At 38.5% G+C, this 19987-nt stretch overlaps 1 protein-coding gene across 1 annotated transcript in view; it reads left to right on the top strand.

Annotated features, from left to right (window-relative positions):
- The first annotated feature begins 1686 nt into the window (after nucleotides 1-1686).
- Tmx4 (thioredoxin related transmembrane protein 4) overlaps nucleotides 1687-19987 on the top strand; it is a 39827-nt gene continuing 21526 nt past the window's right edge. The window contains exons 1-2 of the mRNA XM_059261491.1: nucleotides 1687-1989; nucleotides 13161-13276. Coding sequence (XP_059117474.1) covers nucleotides 1826-1989; nucleotides 13161-13276 — 280 coding nt within the window. The 5' untranslated portion in view covers nucleotides 1687-1825. The remainder of the gene's footprint in view (nucleotides 1990-13160; nucleotides 13277-19987) is intronic.

The raw sequence follows: 19987 nt of genomic DNA, 5'->3' as shown, positions 1-19987 counted from the left end.
TAAGTATTATATTATTTCTCTCTCTCTCTCTCTCTCTCTCTCTCTCTCTCTCTCTCTCTCTCTGTGTGTGTGTGTGTGTGTGTGTGTGTGTGCTACCTAGGAGTAAACTCAAGGAGATCAGGTGGAAAAGGCCAACCATTTTAAGTAAACAAATAAATTAGGCAGTAATAGCACATGCCCTTAAGCCTATCACTTAGCAGGCAGGGTCTCTGTGTGTTCAAGACCACACTAGGGAACAGAGCCAAGCGTGGTGACACACGCCTTTAATCACAGTACCAACCATAGAGACCTGGAGGTCTGTACAGACAGACAGAAAGTGACAGAGCTGTGTAGGAAGAGGAAGTGAGGTAGCTGGGCTAAGAGAGCCAATGAGAGGGCAGAACAGCAAGGCAATAAAGGCATGGATAGACAGGAAGTAACTTGCATTTGGAAGCTGCAGAGTTGGTGAGGTAAGGTTGGCTGGTAGCTTTCCCTATTTCCCTGATCTAAGGCTTTCACCCCTATATCTGGTTCCGTGTTTTTTATTTAATAAGACCATTTAGAAATTCATCTACATCCAGGTTGTGATACTCCCACATAAGCATCGCAGGTAGCTGGGATCCCCAACCTGTGCACCAGACCCAGTGCATCATATTATTTCACTGCATAAATATGTTACTGTCTATAGCTAGTAATGATTTAAAAACATAGTCATAACATCTTTATTGCACTCAACACAGTCAATAGCAATTTTGATCAGATACTATTATAAGAACTTTGAGAATCATATATCCTGTATTAAAAAGCCACACTAAAAATGATAGACTTCCTGTTTATGAATCTTTTATGAGCACAGTAAAATGCTCTCTGCATTGTAGGCTTGATGTGCACACCATAACATCTTATCCAGACAACATCTCTGTATGGAAAATTGATCTTTTCTATATTACTGACGAGAGACTGACCTTAAGTACTCTCAAGTACTCTGAGTTGCATAGCCGTGTTTTACCCTAGGAACATAAACCACGTTTTTCATGTTATATTAACCACACTACTGAATTTTACCATTTAGACATCTAAAGAAGTTCTCTGATTGTAATGAGTCTTACATCTTCAGGGTGTGGTGGTCCCAAGATACAATTCTGTATCTGTAAAGACACAGAATTGCGTACCACTACTTTGATTCTAGATTTGGCAAAACTGTAGCTGAGAGAATAATTTCATTGCAACTAGCAATACTCACGAACTGACTCATTTTGTTAGTACGCATATTTTAAATGTCTATAAAATTTAAAAAGGTTTACTTTTTTAAAGACTGCATAATCTAGTTTTATCATTAATCTAGTTTTATTTCCTTGGATGGTGCTGCTCCAGTGTGCATGTGCAGAGAGCTCTTAAATTGTCCGTCCCTCCCTCCAGTGGCCAAGGTCCACTCCTCCGATCTTGGATGTTTGTGTTCCCATGAAACGGGGAATGGGTTTGTTTATCCCCCGGCCACGCTTCCATTTAGAGAAACAGACAGCGAAAAGGGTGCAAGCCATTGCTTAAACAGCATTGGGTCATCTGTGTATTTTCAGCCAGACAGTCAGCAGGAAGAGCAAGTCCTTGCCTTGGCGAACAGCAGACGGTTGCCTTGGCAACCGACCTCCCGCAGTGCGTGGGGGGCGTGGCCACGATGGCCGGGCGGGGCCTTGCAGGGCGGGAGGATACGGCAGGCGTGGCTGGGAGCCGGTGGCTGAGGCGGGTGGGGCTCTCCTCCGGCCTCTGGGAGGGCGGTTGCTGGGCTTGCGATACCCAGTCACTGCTCCCTGCCCTCAGTGAGCCGAGCTGTCTCGCGGGCGCCACCATGACAGGCAGCCGCTGTGTCCCGGTGCTCCTGGCCGCCTGGCTCGCGGCGGCAGCGGCCGAGGGCCTCCAGCAGGCCGCGCTGCCGGCGGAGGAGAGCCGGGTGCAGCCCATGACCGCCTCCAACTGGACGCTGGTGATGGAAGGCGAGTGGATGCTGAAATTGTGAGTGTGCCCACCCGCCCCGCACCTCGCTTCATCCTCGCGGTGCCCGCCGTCCTCCCTGGGTCAGACCCGCGGCCGCGCCGACGCTCCTGCCAGCACCTGCGGTGGCGGGCTGCGGCCTTCGCAGTGAGCATGCGCACATGGCCCCTTGCCGTCAAGCTGCGGGTGAAGCAGCTCAGCCAGCATCCTTACTTAGCCTCGTTCACCATGGTTTGCTGTAGCCAAAAGTGTTTTAGAAGTGGAGGAGGCACCTTACCAAGGGAGGGCTCGGGAAGGGAGGAAGAGAACCATATGCGTTTAGAGGTATACCTATACTAGAAAAGGAGAAGCAGTTCAGTGACCCAAGTAAGGTGTGTGTGGAAATAAGCCATTGCAGCAGCTTAGTAAGGCCAGTTTGTATGAAATACCAGTTTCCTTTCTGAAGACCTTGAGATGTCATTGTGGAGAAAAAACACAAACATGGGTGACTGAGTTTTAAGAAAGATATTTAAATCCTGATGCCATTATTTTTAGAGATAGGACTTGGAGTCAGTATCATAATTGGACTGTGCCAATGGCATAAAGAAAAGACCATTAAAGCCCCCTTTGAACAACAGAAAGTCGGCAAATGGTGGTGGGTAGAGTCCTGCTTGAAGGTTATGAGAAACTGTCAGGACAAGGGAAGGGATTTATGTTGATTGTAGCATTAAAATTAATACTGGGGAAGTAATCACTTGAAAGATGACATTGACAAGGTACAGTCATCTAAATAGGCTTCATAGACTCCCTGGACATCAAAGAAAAATGGAAAATGTCTGGAAACATAATTTATGACACCACATTACCATAGCCTATGGTCTCAGATAATACAGATTTATCACTACCATTTGGTAATTAATTAGTTTTATGCTGAGGGTACAGATACTCCTAAAATTGTATCTTTTATTTAAGCAAGGCCATATTTTGATTTCTTCAATTTAGATTGCAAGCAAATGCTTGTGGTGTGGATACCTTCCTGTGAGATTAGGGTAAAAAATATGTAAATTAAGGAACATAATGCATATAATGCATATCTATTCTCTCAAACTATGGAGATATTTAGACTTCAGATTGAAATGCTCCTGTTAAATCATCATATCTGTGAAACTATTAAGGCTATGAATATGAATAAGCTATTTGTATGGAAGTGAGATCATATTCTTTTTGAGAGAAACTTTTTTTTCTTCCTGTTTTAGATAGTGTCTCACTATGTATTTCAGGCTGGACTGGAACTGGCTGTATAGACCAAAAGTCACAGAGATAGATCATCCTGCTACTGCCCCTGGAATGCTGGGGTTAAAGGTGTGAGCTTTATGTTAGCAATCTCAGGTTTGCAGGATTTAAGAACTTTGAGAAAATGCTTTTTGTTAGCTATTTCTATAGCTATTACTATTATTTCAAAGATCCTTATTCATTTGTTTTCCTAGATGTCAGTTTTCTGGTTGGAGCTGAGTACGTGTTTGTATGTGAAGTGTGAAGACAGTCTCAGTAGAAAGGTCTCCTCATATCTAATGCTGTTAACTCCTGAATGGTTCCTTTTTGAGTTTTCTCTTTTGCTGCTTAAGGAAAAGAACTAAGAGCAGTAAAGCTGAGATGATTGTAAGTCCCAGTAAGCTTCTAATTCAGCTGGCTAACAGCTCCTGTTTGACTCTTGTGGATGTTTCATATTTGACTGTTTTAAAATGTCCCAGCCTAGACAGTTATAATCCATTCCTGGGACCTGCCATGTGCCCAGCTGCATGGTACTTACATTTTTTTAATTGAGACACTATCTCAAAAAACAAAACAAAAAACAAAAACAAAAACAAAAAAAACCCTTCAGAATAGGTGGACAGGAAGTGAGGATGGAAAGGGATGAACTTACGCTATTACATCCATTTTTTTTTTTTTTCCTTTCTGGATACCAGAAACTGGTTGAGATGAGATACTGTAGCTCCTATCATTTAAAAAAAAAAAATCTATTTTCCTGTGTTACTGGATGACATTCCTGATTCTTCTTTGGAAAAACTCCAACACTTAAATATAAAATATATTTGTATTCTCAGAACAAGTATAGGCCTACTATTAATACATTTTCGAGTATTCTTTCAAGATAGCACCCCTCACCCATGCGTATAAGAGAGATGCCACACAAGCATGGGGACCTGAGTTCATATCCCTGACACCCATGTAAAAGCAAGGTACAGCTATACATGTCTATAATCCTGGCACTGGGAGGTGGAGGTGGGAGAGTCCCTGGTGTTTGTTGCTCAGCTGTCTAGTAAATAGATGAGCTACAGGTTCAGTGAAAGACCCTGTCTCAAAAAAATAAGGAGGTGAGCAATTGAGGAAGATACCCAATGTTGACCTTTGACCTACACACATTCACAGACATGCATGTATATGCACAACCATGTGCAAACATGCACACACTAACATCCATGCAGTACACATGTTTCTATGACCTCCCAAGTCAGTGCTTTATTACATGGTCCAGTCTTATAACTAGAGATTGTTAGGAGTCTGCAGATAAAATGTATTTGGTTTCTGTAAAGAAATGTGTTAGAAAGCTTTGTGCTCATATTGGTAAAATTTTGCCATCATTTTAAGTGATAGTTCTTCATTTCTTCATCTGCTGCCTTTCTTTGGGGAGCTGCTTTGGTATCTCGAGTCATACAGCTGCAGTGCTCTGTCACACAATTCCTGCATACACTGGTTTAATCACTGGCTCTTCAGCCCTAGTCTTTGGTAACCCTAGTAGTCTTTGGTACTTTGAGACATGGAAAGCTGTTACAAAATTTAATTACTTATATTTTCTTTGCCTTTTAAAGAGTCAATATTTGTGGTCTTTGGAATTGAATTTCCAGTTTTAAAAGTTATGCTGTTTGAAAAATACCAGTTAAAATGAATTTGTGATAATTCACTATTTTTAATTTGAAATGTTTTTACAAAGCTGCAAAATGACTCCATTACTACTTACATTTCTTTAATGATGTGTGTTTCTCTTGGTTTCCTCTCATTTATTTTCGTGTATTCTTTTACAGTGTTTAATCCTCATTTCTTCTCTCTCTCTATAAATGCTTGCTGTCCTTAACACCTTCTGATGCTCTTTTCTTTGTTTCTGTTAGTTTATATTACCTTTCATTTAATTACTTTTTTGTGGTTTTTAACACTTGGCTACTGGTATGTTATAGTTTTTCCTCTTTTTTTATTTTTAAATATTTTTATTTTATGGTTAACCTAATTTCACTATCAGTCACAGAATCCCCCATCCTCCCTCCTCCCACCTCCCCCTAATCCACCAGGCATTCCCACCTCCTCCAAGGCAAGGTCTCCCCTGGGGAGTCAGCCCAGCCTGTTAGACTCAGCCTAGGCAGGTCCAGTCCCCTTCTCCCTACACCAAGGCTGAGCAAAGTGTCCCAGCATAGGCCCCAGGCTCCATAAAGCCAACCCATGCACCGGGGCTCTACTGCCTGGGGGCCTCCCAAACAGTTCAGGCTAATCAACTATCTCACTTATCCAGAGGGCCAGGTCTAGTTCCCTGGGGGTTCCTCAGCCATTGGTTCACAGTTCATGTGTTTGCACTAGTTTGGTTATTTGTCCCTGTGCTTTTTCCAACCATGGTCTCAATATCTCTCGCTCATACAATCCCTCCTCTCTCTTGCCTATTGGACTCCCAGAGCTCCACCTGGGGCTCAGCCATGGATCTCTGCATCTGCTTCCATCAGACACTAGATGAGAGTTCTATCATGACAGCCAAGGTGTTCGGCCATCTGATCACCAGAGCAGGTCAGCTCAGGTACTCTCTGGACCATTGCCAGTAGTTTACAGGGGAGGTATCTTTGTGGATTTCTGGGGACCTCTCTAGCACTCTGCTTCTTCCTATTCCCCTGGGGTCTTCATTCATCATGGTATCTCCCTCCCCATTCTCTCACTCTGCTCCTGATCCAGCTGGGACCTCCTTCTCCCCTAAGCTCTCTTTCCCCCCACCCTTGCCCTCCATTACCCCCCCCACACACACACCTCCAGTTTGCTCATGTAGATCTCATCCATTTCTCTGTCATTGGGCGATCCCTGTGTCTTTCTTAGGGTCCTCTTTACTAGGTAGCCTCCCTGGAGTGGTGAATTGCAGTCTGATTATCCTTTGCTTTACATCTAGTATCCACTTATGAGTGAGAAAAATGATCCTGAGTGAGGTATATTTTTAATAGTCTTTTTTCATTATAACTTTTTTTTTTTTTTTTTTTTTTTTTTTTGGTTTTTCGAGACAGGGTTTCTCTGTGTAGCTTTGCGCCTTTTCCTGGAACTCACTTGGTAGCCCAGGCTGGCCTCGAACTCACAGAGATCCGCCTGGCTCTGCCTCCTGAGTGCTGGGATTAAAGGCGTGCGCCACCACTGCCCGGCAACTTATTTTTTTATTTAAGAAATTTTTATTAATTTTTTCATACGATAATTATATTCTTTCCTTCCCTCTATCTCTTGCCAGATCCTTCCCACTTTCCCCTACCATCCAACTTCATGTTCTCTCTCTTTCTCTCTCACTTAAAAAAAAAAAAACAACCCAAACAAGAAAATCAACAAAAACAAAAATCAAAACAAACTGAAAACAACAACAAAAATAAATAAGACAAAGTGCTCAACAAAACATGGAGTCTGTTTTGTACAGGGCCTACCCTGGAATGTGGTTGATATACATAGCGACACTTCATTGGAGAAAACTGATTTTCCCTTTCCTAGCAGGTGTCAATAGCAAATGGCTTCTTGGTTAGGGGTGAGACTTGGAATCCCCTTCTCCTTCTCCATGCTAGGCTTTTGTCTAGTTTGAACCTGTGCGGGTCTTGTGCATCTGTCACAGTCTTTGTGAGTTTATATGTCTATTAGTCTGTTCTAGTGGACACTGTTTCTTTAGAGTCATCTGCCACCTCTGGCTCTTGAAGTCCCCCGCAGGACCTCATAGATCCTGAGCCTTGAGGGGAGGAGTTTGATAAACATATCCCGTTTAGGACTGAGTTTTTCAAAGTCTCTTTCTGTGCACATTGTCCAGTTGTGGGTTTCTGTTAATTACCACCTACTGCAAGAAGAAGCTTCTGTGATGCATTATGAGCAGTGCTTTGATTTACAGGGATAGCAGTGTGTCATTAGGAGTCATTTTATTGATGTGTTCTTTTAGCACAGTAATAATAGTATGTTTTCTCATAGGGCCCATGACCTATATACTCTTAGATTCTTGGCCACTTAAGCAATGTCAGGAATGGGTTCTATTTCATGGAGTGGGCCTTAGATTCAATTAAAAAGTGGTTAGTTACTTCTGTAACATTGTTCCACTATTGCACCAGTATATCTTTTAGGCAGGTTGCAGTTGTAGGTATCAGGGTTTGTGGCCAGGTATCATTGATGATGTCAGTTCTCCAGTAGTATGAAAAGTACCTCCCAACACCATGAACACTAGTCATTGGGGGTGAAGCTTCTAATTGGACACCAGCTCAATTTCTTCATGTTTGATACTATAAATAAGTGGTGTCTTTAGAAGCAGGTTGTAGAGGGTAGCCAATAGCCTTGACAATAATCTGTGATGTTGAGGGGGTCCCTGGGACCCATTTGGCCTGTGACTCAACAAGATATAGCCCATTTCTGGCATGGAGGTTTTACTTCATGATATAAAATGTTTAGTTGGGACATTGTCTCCCTATTATATGGTAACTTCATTTAAATTCCTTTCATGTATATTCTACATTAGTAGATTTCCATATGGCTTTTCAAAAGGTCTTTAGTGTTACCTGTCCCTCCCTATATTCCTTTCTTTACCCTGAACTCCCATCTTTCTCTCTGACAATCCTCTTATTCTAGTTCTGGTGTCAATTTTTTGTTCTTTTCAAACCCCAAATATGTTCATTCTCTGTACTGTTCTGGTACACCCTCCCCCATCCAAAGAAATGTCTAAGCTGTTTAGACACCCATGTAGCATAATTTTAATCTGCTTACCTATAGTATCTCCTGGTAAAATATATTTTGAGTGAAATTGACTTCTGTAAAGGAAATTAATTTTTGTAAAGCCCGACTTTCATTGTCGGGCTGCTTATGCTTCAAAGTTGAGATTATATGCCTGGTTATATAGCTATACGCCTTTTATTTCTGTAGGACATCAAAAGTTTACTATTGTCTTTCCAGTGTTGTTCTTACACCTGTAGAAAAGATGTTGACTTGCTCACGTCAAACAGAATTTCCTCTAGTTTAGCAGCTTGTGGTTTATTGTTTGATTGTTTAAGAGGCAGTCACTAAATGATTACTAAATGATTTTTTAGGTTCAGGGGTGTGAATTTGGAAAAGTGAAGGTGAATGAGATCCAACCTTGATTTCAAAGGACCTGGCAGCTTGCTGTGCTCTGAAAGGGGTATTATGAGTAGCATCTAACTATTTAGTAACTGTTTATGGACTACTTCATCTTTTGTTAGATATTTATCAGTGGTCTAAAATAGGACACTTGTCATTTTGGACTGGGCAGCTCTTTGTTATAAGGAAATGCATGATTGACTGGCTCTGGTTTAGGCTTTCTGCTCATCTACATCCTGATCATGTAAGTGAAGACCCTGTTACTCATGAGGCAGAGACCCATCCATGTTTCCATCTCTAGTTTCTGTAGATGACAGACCTTGTCGCAAGCTCATTTTTGAAACTCCTTACCACTTGAGTAAATGTCCCACCTTCCCTACAGGAAACTCCACTTTTATAATACCTTGTATATCTAACCACAACTGCTAAGTATAAATTTGACTATTTATCTTGTATTAAATAGTTTGTTTTGGCCGGGCGGTGGTGGCGCACGCCTTTAATCCCAGCAACTAGGAGGCAGAGCCAGGCGGATCTCTGTGAGTTCGAGGCCAGCCTGGGCTACCAAGTGAGTTCCAGGAAAGGCGCAAAGCTACGCAGAGAAACCCTGTCTCGAAAAACCAAAAAAAAAAAAAAAAAATAAAAAATAAATAAATAAATAGTTTGTTTTATTTTTCTATTGCACTGTAAACTTTCTATAGTGGAACAAATTTTTAATTCCTCCCTGATTAACTCTGGAACCTTACTATTAAGTAGTAAGTGGTCAATTGTTTTGTACTAAATGAATGAATAAGTAATGCAACTTAATTATTTTTTTATTGAGTCCTTTGAAGAATATTATTCAAAGAATATCTGTGTATCTTCCCCCGTTTGTTTATTGATGTCATATATTTTTTCTGTAGCTCAGTCCTGCTAGTGTCTGTTCTAGGGATGAAGTAGTCATTGCCTCCAGGGAGTTCATTAAGCCTGGGAACACACTATTACCTCACTCAAGCAGGTGTTAGGGCTTTCAAACAGCTAAAGTTTTTATCCTTTACATGTATGATTAAAATGTTAGGCAATTGCCCTTAGCCTTGATTGTCTCCCACAACTTTAAGGTAAGACTAGGCTGCTGAAGGCACCAAATACTTTAGACACAGGATTGGAAAGAATAGAGCTGGTACTGACCTCCAAGCTTCCTCCCTGAGCAGTAGCTCTTGTAGTATCTGAAGGGGCTATGCAAGCTGCCAGAAGAGCAAAGCAATCAGTAGTCCTACCCAGCTGTAAAGCTAAGACTACAGCAATGACAACATGTCAAGATAGGCACAAGGGCACAGTAGTAGCACTAATATTGTGGGAGGAACTAACAGCTATCTAATTAGACTTAAAGCCCACTCAGTAGGAAAGGATTTATGCCTACTACTGTCAGCCAAGCCTGTGGTTAGTGAGATCATGGATTCTAGAGGAAAGTCTGTTACTGCCACTTTCCTAAGCCAGTATAATTTCTAACTGTATTCTAAATACTTATCCATTTGTCCACAGATAAGTGTAGCTCTCCCTGCTTAACAAAAAGAAGCTTCTTTTTGCAGCAGATGGAGACCATTACAGAAATCCACAACTGGTCAAAATGCAGAAAACAACTGACTGTGGGGTCCCCAACCACAACTGCTATATCTATAACACAATCTTTTTACCTAAGGCTCAGGGATCATCACAGAAGAGGAAGCAGAAGGATTTTAAGAGCCAGAGGGCCAGGACATCCACTGTGAGATAGCATCTTCTGTATATAGTGGGGAAGCCAACCACACTTGCTTGGTATAGTTAAGGTATCATTTGTTGACACTGTAATTTCATGTATTTAGTTGTACAACAGTGAGCCTAGTGTATCTTTTATCTTCATTGTCACAGGTCCTGCTGAATATTTGTTAAAGTAAATCATCTATATCTGGTGTCTAGCCAATTATCATGACAACAAGAAAAACACAGAAAAGAGAATGCTCTATAAAATACTGATGAAATTAGAACCAAGACAAAAAATTTGCCTATATTTTAGTGGATAAAAACATTTTTAGTAAATTTCCTGTCTGGATTTGGCCTGTTAGCACTTTTTCTAAAATAACTACTTCTAAGTAGTCTTAGATAACATCCCTACCCATTTTTTAAATAATGTAAATGATCAAAATATTTCCCAATTTCATTATTTTAATTTTTCTGTTATTCAGCAGACTTAATTAGGGCTTTCTTTGTGTTTTAAAGTTAGTGTTTGTACAATAAGATTCTAAAAGAACTTGTAGCTGGACATGGTACATGCCTGTAACCCTAGTATTCTGCTAGCTTTGAGGCAGCATGGTTGCTAATTCCAAACCATCCTAGACTACAAGTGAGTTCAAGGCCAATGTGGGCTCTCCTGAGTTATATATAGCAAGAATCTATCTCAAAAAACTAAGAGAATATAACTCAGTGACTGTGCATGTGGTCCTAGGTTTGATCATAAGCACCTAAAACAAACAAAAACAAAAACAAAACTTAAGAATATGACTCATTGATCACTTTTCCCCCTTGGTTTCCTCTTTAAAGGCATGGCATTGTATAGAAACAGTTCAGTGATATCAAGTCTTTGTAAATGTTTCATTTATTTCCTCAATATTTAGACTTTATTTCTTCTTAAATGTTCAATTTAAGCAGACTTACTAAATCCTGCCTAGTTGATAGTGTCCTAAAAATATTTTTTAAAGTGTACCTGGTGACTTTTTTCTCTTTTGAATATCCTATTCCAGTTTTTGAAGATGATCATTTTATTTTAGTGCTTTTATCTTCCAAGTATCATTAAACCAAACAAAATGTTTCTCCACTTGCAGCTGTGTACTTTTGTGACATTTTGAAAATGTTAATTTTTCTTAGCTATGTCATGTTGTTATTTTTGAGTGGAATTCCAGCGTATGGTGTTTTTGTTGTTGTTCACATATTTTACATTAAGCACTCCCTGGCTATTCCTCTAAGACAGTGGTTCTCAATCTATAGGTTGCAACCCCTCTTACAAACCTCTAGCTCCCCAAAATATTTACATTATGATTCATAGCAGTAGCAAAATTATACTTATGAAGTAGCAATGAAAATAATTTTACAGTTGGAGGTCACCATTACATGAGGAAGTACATTAAAGGGTCACGGCATTAGGAAGATTGAAAAACCATTGCTTTAAGACCTGTAAGGCTTGTTTAATTGAAGTCCTTTCAAATTTTATCTTGTTTTCTATATTAGTTTTCTCAGGCTGCTGTAACAGCATGTAGAAGCATATAGGAATGTAATATCATATAGGAGGTTTGAAAAAACTGGCATTTATTCTTTCATAGTTCTGGAGATAAAAGGCCTTAGGGGTCATGGTTTAGCAGGGTTGGTTTTCTCTGGAGACTCTGTGGGAGTGTCCCTCTGTGCTGCTCTTAGTTTCTTGTGCCTGCTGGTGTGTGCCTGTGTGTTTATGTCTGCAGCTACAGCCCTTCCATCCATGGTTGGATGGAAGTCTTCCTATTCCCTGGGTCAGAGCTCCCTCTTCTTGCTCTTGTAAGAACTGTTACTAGAGGTAGGGCCATCTTAAATGAGATGATTTCTTCTTAAGATCTCTGATTCATTTATTTGTGTAAAGACCCTATTATCCGGACACATTTGCAGACACCAGAGCTAGAATTTGAACATATTATTTTGGAAAAATTATTTAGTCCACACACTTTACAAGTAGAAAATCACTCTTCCCATTTTGACTTCTTCGGATATAACACTAAGAAAAAAAATCTCAGTTTTACAATCTGGGTCATTTGTGTGTATTTTTTTCTTATAGTGTTTTTTATTCTTGTTTGTTCATTTTTTTTGAGAGAGTCTTGCTATCTTCACTTGAAGATACCGGGTATCTCAGTGAACCTGGAGGGGGATTGACCACTCTAAGCTCCGAGGATCTCCTTGTCTCTGATCCTCAACAGCACTGGGGCCATAGTCACACACAACCACTCTTGGTTTTTCTTTGTTGGTTTGTTTTCACATGGTCTAGGGATTTGAATCCATACACTTGCACAACAGTGCTCTTACACAATATGCTCTCTCCCTAGGCCTTGATTTTCTTTAAGGCTGTGGAAGGTGTCTTCACCCTCTCTTTCTCAGTGCCAGGCTCTTTACATATACCATTTCCCTGGTAGATTGGAACATTTGTCAACCCTTTCTTGGCCATTTGTTTTCTTAGGTCTCAGCACAGATGTTCCTTTCTCTGTAGGCCCATATGAGATGTCATTATTTGTTTCTAACTGAAAAATACATGTGAAATGCAGAGTTATGGTTTGAAGGCCCACATGTTTTTAACCTTTTTTGTTTAAAAAATTGTTGGGTAGTTGTTCATTTTTTTTTTTGGAAAGTTAAGAACTTTCACAGGTATTTACATACTTGGAAACATGGTATGGGACCCAGTAGTGACAGGTCTCTGCTCTGTGCCTATCACATCTGTAGCTCTGAGAAATCTGGAATTGGCTTAGCTACTATTGGGACATCCTTGAAAGTTAGTTTATTTTGAGTACTCAAAACATATTTTACTCAGAGATCAAAGCTACTTGGAAAGGGATAAAACTTGATTTATTTATAAAAATCCCATGGAGGAAATGTTTTATATGTTAAGATAATTCTTGAAAATATTCTCAATTTTTCAATAGAATTAATATTTGTATATAAAGTAATAAGGGAAATATACTCTTATATGTCAAATGACATTGGAAAGCTTGCTTTTATTCTCCCCTTTAGTTAGGAATTTAATTTCAGATATTCTGTTAATTATGTTTATAAATTTTATTCCACATATTTTGTGTTGATCAGTTCTTCTGATCTTACAGTTATGCCCCGTGGTGTCCATCTTGTCAGCAGACTGATTCTGAATGGGAGACATTCGCAAAAAATGGAGAAACACTTCAGATCAGTGTGGGAAAGGTGGATGTCATTCAAGAACCAGGTACTGTAAATGTGATCTTTACATGGGAAAGTTTAGTATCTGCTTATTTAGAAATTTTCATGCGTGTAGAAATTTGCCAAGTAGGATGTTGAACTTAACGGCTTGAAGCAACAGACCGCATCTTGGCTTATCTGTGTCTATGTATGTGGGTCTTTACCCATATACATACATATACACATACATACAGATATGCATATTTGTATTTATTATTATCACTGTTTGTTGATACATTAACAGTAAGTTGTATATATCATGATGCTTCATGCATTTTCTTTAGCATGTTAAATCTGGTTTCTCATGGTGTTTCGGATTTTGTTGTTACATGTTTTTAGTTTCTCTCAATCTAGAATTACCCTCCCTTTTTAATGTCATCAATATGTTTAAGAGAATAAGCCATGATTTACCGACATGTTTTTATGGCAACACTTATCTTTTCTCCTGTTTTCTTTAAACTAGAAGTTTTCTGTAGAGATGTGATTCTGTCCAGATTACGGAACAGAATAGGTAGTGCTGTGACTTCATGTTGCATATCATCAGAAGGCTCTGATTGTCACCATTGGGAAGTTAAACATGATAGGTAAACTAGCAACATTAAGTATATTAAAAATGAAGAAACAACCTCTCCTTTTTCTTTAGTAAATAATCTGAGAGGTTATACTTTGGGGTTTGAAGCTTTGTGATGTTCTTGCTTGAATCGGATACTTTATTTTGGGTTTTAGAATGGTAAACTTGTGAATCATTACATGTACCTATGTTAGCTATAATTTATAAATAGAAAAAATCACTTTTTCCCTCAATGTAAGATAGCAGACAATTTTAAATTCTGAAAAGATAAACACAATAAATTCATATTTATAGCTTAAAAATAACTTATACATAAGAACAAAAGTTAGGTTTTATGATAGAAAACTTTAAAATATGGGCGTTTTCAAGTTTTAGTAGTATTTTTTGTACTTGAACTTTGTTTCTAGATACTGTATCCGTTCATAAGAGGAACAAAACACCACAATTTGTTTTTACTTTTTAGTAGATTAAGTTCTATATAAACTTGTGTAAGATCCAATAGGCATAGTCTACGATGGATTAATTTGAAATGCAGCTATTCTCTTCATATTTCAGTTCCTTGGTATCTCCTTGTGAATTCAGTGTGATTTAAGTTAGGAGAAAATAGCCTAGTGATAGATTATAATTATAATATTTAATTTAATGTGGCTTTCCATATAGACCTACTGGTTTTCCACTGCATGTAGATCAAGGATAAAAAAAATGGGGTATGAAGTATTTTTAAAATGCTAATTTCTGCCACGTTGTTTTATATAATGAAAACTAACTGTATTTGGGATACTTACCAAAGAAGGAAAATAAATCTTCTAGACCACTGCCTGGGGAGTGGGGGCATCCTCCAGCAGCAGAGGGCTTGAAAGGTGTCCACAGAGTTGGTGCTTACTAGACTTTTCTGTGTGAGGGGGCTGGGGAAAAAGCCACTCATACTCTCTCAATGGTTTCCTTCTTTATTCCCTATTCTCCTATGTATACTGTATACTTCTACTGTATACATTTTTCTACAGCTTATATGCCCCAAGAAAATCTATATAGGAATTACAATGTGGTTACATTGTGTATTTCAAGTGAATGAATACAAGTTAAGAAAAAAGCATGTTTTCCATATCCCTTATATAATTAAACATTTTTGTATTACAGGTGAAAAACAAATTATCCCAAGAACCCATGTACATTCATATTCAAGCAATTTGTTATAGATTAACTGTGTAGGCAAGCAAGCTATTCTTCTCAGTCCTGTCTTTTACTGGTAGGGTGCATTTTACAGTTATAAAGAAAGGACCAATTACTTTATTACTTATCTTGAAAAGTAATCTTATAAGGAATTTTGTAGGCATCACAAACAAAAACTTTTAATACATGAAAAATCATCAGTCAGCTCTACTTTAAATCTTCAGGGTACATACCTGTTCATCATTTTTTTTTTTCTTTTTTTTATATCAGGAGAGTGAGGGCAGAAACGAGGATATAAGGAATTAATCACTGCTGTGGGATGGTCTGTATGTCAAGTGTGTTGCTGATTGGTCAGTAAATAAATCACTGATTGGCCATTGGCTAGGCAGGAAGTATAGGCGGGACAAGGAAAAGAATTCGGGGAAGTGGAAGGCTGAGAGAGGGACACTGCCAGCCGCCATCAGGACAAGGAAGATGTAAGGTACCAGTAAGCCATGAGCCATGTGGCAAAGTAAAGATTAATAGAAATGGGCTAAATATAAGAGTAAGAGCTAGACAATAACAGGCCTGAGCTAATGGCCAAGCAGTTTAAATAATGTAAGAGTCTGTGTGTTTATTTTATAAGTGGGCTCTGAGACTGGCGGGACTTGGTGGCGGGAGCTGGAGAGAAATTCTCCAGCAACAAATCACCACCTTTGGTCATCAACCAATCCTAGCAAGGAAAGTGAGTCAGCTAGTAATAATTGGGCTGCTTTGTTCTTGTTCTCTGACCTTAAAGAGTTCCTCACTCAACTATGTGCCTTTCTAAAACTTTAGATTATCTTCTTGTTTTTTTTTTTTAAATCTCAAAGCTGTTTGACAAAAAGATCTTAGTCTAACTTTAAGTTATTTTCAAAGCTTTGTTTTCAGCTATTATGCACTCCAAAACCTGTGAACACGTTTCCCAACATTAAGGTTGAAAGAATTTAAGCTAGCTGGCCTACTGGGACTCAATTGTTTTTCTTAATCATTAACTAAGCCACAGTCTGTACTGCTCCTCAATAGAAACTCATGTGTTCTATCTGTGTGAAACTTTCTTGTTTTATTTTTTATCATCAAAACTCTAATTGAACTAACATTATTATTATCTATTAGACAGTACAGTTTAGGAAGGAATCATCGTCATAATAATCCATAGGTTAAAATGCCCAGTAGAATGGGATGTTTCCATGAGATAAACACACCACAATCCAGGCAGTGGGGATCTCCCCACACCCATTCACACCATGCCAGATCCCAGAGAAAGATGGCAGGGACAAACATGCAAAGGCATTCTGGGGTCTGTGGTCTCAGAACCTTGTCTGTCTGAGATTCACCCATCAGGGATTAGCCTCCTGGTGGGCTGACACCCTGAAGTCAATTGCCACCTGCTGTTCCTACGACATGGCCACTGGCACTTCTATGTGGTATCTATAAGAAACAATTGTTTGATGTTTTAGGACAGATTTTAAGAGAAAGACTCTTAAGATCCCTTAAATGTTTTTTTAGATTATTTTATGTGTATAAATGTTTTGAATGCATACATATCTGTGCACTATTTGTGTGCCTGGTATCCATTGAGGTCAAAAGAGACATCAGATTGACTGAAATTGGAATTACAGATGTTTCTGAGCCATGATGTAGGTGCTAGAAATTGAACCTGGGTCCCCTGCAAGAGCAAATCATGCTCTAAACTGCTGAGCCATCTCTCCAGACCCTATTAATTGCAGTTAAGATTTATAATATGATTTTTTCACATTATAAAAACTTAACTGTAATTAATAATTAAAAATTGCAAGAGAATGCTGGAGAAATGGCTTAGTAGTTAAGAATACTTGTTACTCTTGCAGAGGACCAGGGTTCAATTCCAAGCATCAAATGGCAGTTTACAATTGTCTGCGTCTCAGATTCCACAGTAGCTCTACTTCTAAGGAATCCCTTGCCCTCTTCTGACCTCTACAGACATTAGACACTCACATGGTACACATACATACATGCAGGTAAAACACTCATACACATAATATATATATATATGTTACATATATAACATATATATATTATGTGTATGAGTATATATATGTGTGTATGAGTATATAATATATATTATAACATTATATATATATATATATATATATATATATATATATATATATATATATATATAAATGAGAACATGATTCTACATTTTTTGGTTCTCTGAATGGCTAGAGAATATGGTCATTGTTTATGTAGTATGTTTTTTGTTAAAGACATGCTAAACATATGACAGTGATCCTGTAAGATCTTACTGCCTAAGGATGGTAGAAATATCTTAGTGTAACTGTACTCTGTTATATTCATGAAACAACAGATCACCTGAAAATGTGTTTTGAAAATCTTGTTTAGTGAAAAATGTGTTTTAAAAACATCTTTAAGTGATACATGACTATATGATGCTAGCTATGGTGTTTTAAGTTCATAATTTTACTTTCAGTTACTAGTTTAATGATTTTACTAATATTTTAATAAGGCTTAGGAATACTAATAATGGGTATTTGAGTTTTGGGTATAAATGATGTAGAAGTGGCTAAAGAAGATAGACTTGACTCCCATTCAGCTTACATTCTAATGAAGGGAAAAGAATAATAATGAAACGAAATGGAAAATAACAGATGAAAAATGCAGTAGTGTAAGTATCTAGCCACCTTTTCTTTTTCTTTTTCTTTTTTTTAAGATAGATGGGCAAGGAAGGTCTGTTTAGTTAGTGGAAGACGTCTTGATAAACTGAGACAGCAGACTTCAGCAGACTTTGAGGGAAGAGTGTTCCAGGCAGAGCAAATACCAGGTGCAGGTTGGGCTACTTGACTTACTTGGAAAACAGCATGGCCAGTGAACTGAGGATAGCAAGGAACCAAGCTAGTTTTGTTGGCCATGGCATGGAGTGTGGATTTACAAAGTATGGTTGAAGGACAATGCTCGAGGATTTGAGTAGATAATTGGTATGACTTATATTTTAAAAGAATTCCTTGGGTTGCTACATGAAAAATTGATAGGGGTCAGAAATGGAAACAGGCTGAATAGTTGACTGATTAGTTCCGTAAACCAGAGTTAAGAACATAGTGGTTTAGAAGCCATAATGATTAAATTTTGGATATGAGACTATGACTTCCTAATGGATGAGTTGTAAGATGTAGTGGGAAGATAGAGAAGAATGAGAGGAATCAGGTTTGGAACAGAGAGAAAAATCTTTACTAGATACATATCTGACAGAGGATTACTATCCAAAATATACAAAGAACTCAAAAGACAAAACAAGTACACACACACACACACACACACACACACACGTACACACACGTACACACACACACACACACACACACACACACACACACACACACACACTGGGGAATGAAACTAAATAGTTCTCAAAAAAAAAAGAAATACAAATGCCAGAGAAGCAGGTTTTAAAATGTTGAACATCTTTAGTCATAAGAGGAGTGCAAATTAAAACTACATTAAAATATCATCTTACCCACTCAGACTGCCTGAGGTCAAAACAACAAATGGCCCTGAATGCTGGCATGATTATGGGGAAAAGGTAATATTTATTCACTGCTGTTAGAATGCAAACTGGTATAACTCCTATCAGTATGGATTTCAAAGAGCTAGAAATGAACCAGCTATACCACTTGGGCATATAACCAGAGGACTCTATATCCTACTATAGAGATACTTGCTCATTCATGTTCATTGCTTTTCTAGTCACAGTAGTCAGGAAATGGGAAAGCCTAGATGTCTAAGAACCGATGTAGAGAGGATATCTTACCTGGAATCATCCTTAATACTTAGTTTTTACAAAGTCAATATTTGACTGAGCTATTAAAATAATTCCATTTTGAGATTATTATTGAATATTTTTGTATACTCTTTTATCTAGGCTATCTTACCCTTGGATATTGATTGCTATTGCCTTTGTATATCACAATACAGCTCTGACATCAATTGGTCCTTCCTCTAAGCTTTTAGTTCTTTTTCAAAATGAGCTTTGGATATATTTTCTGATAATTTAAAATCTTATATATTCTGGGTAAATGTCCTTTATTTTTCTACATTAAACTTGTTTTAGTTAATCTCAAAATTCTGTGGTAGATTTTTGGTCAAGTTGTTTCCTTTAGAAAGTATCTTGAAAACTAGTAACTCCAAACTACCACACACAAAAAGATTTATGTCCTTTAGATGTTGAGCTGCAGTTGTATTTTAAAGTGAAAGTTCAGTAGAAAAGGCATGCAGAAATTTTGGAAAACTATAGCCAAACTTTATATTTTCTGTTTGCAGGTTTAGGAGTGTACCTCCTTTTGTAATTATTTTCTTTCTAAGGGGGTGGTGGCAGAGGAGAGTAGTATTGAAGATTGAATCAGAGCCTAACACAAGCTATATAAGCATGGCCATGAGCTGTATTTCTATCCCTCTTGTTAAACTTCACTCTTTAATTCTGAGAAAGGGTCTTATTATGTTGCCTAGGTTGACCTAGAACCTACATGCTTAGAGAACTATTTCCCTAACCCTAACTTCAACCCTAATCCTAACCCAAACTCCATTTGGGTTGGAGTTAGGGAAGCAATCCATGACCTCCAGCTCTGGGGCATGCACCCTGAGAGGGAATAGAAGAAACAATTGAAAGCTCTTCAGGTACTTCCTATTGGAGGAAAGATTCAAGGAAGCAGGAAAGCTGTCTGTTAAGGTTTGGGTTAGGGTTGGAGTTAGTGTTAGGGTTGGGATTGGAGTTAGGGTTGGTGTTAGGCTTAGGCTTAGGGTTAGGGTTGGCATTAGGGTTAGGGTTGCGATTATGGTTATGATTATGGTTAGATTTAGGTTTGCTATTAGGTTTGGGGTTGGGAATAGGGTTGGGGTTAGCGTTAGGATTAAAATTATGTTGGGGTTAGTGTTGAGTTTAGGGTTGTGATTGATATTAGTATT

This window comes from Peromyscus eremicus, chromosome 4, assembly GCF_949786415.1.
Source record: "Peromyscus eremicus chromosome 4, PerEre_H2_v1, whole genome shotgun sequence".
NCBI classification, from domain to species: domain Eukaryota; kingdom Metazoa; phylum Chordata; class Mammalia; order Rodentia; family Cricetidae; genus Peromyscus; species Peromyscus eremicus.
The sequence above is the reverse complement of the archived record's forward strand: the minus strand, read 5'-3'. Positions and strand labels throughout refer to the sequence as shown.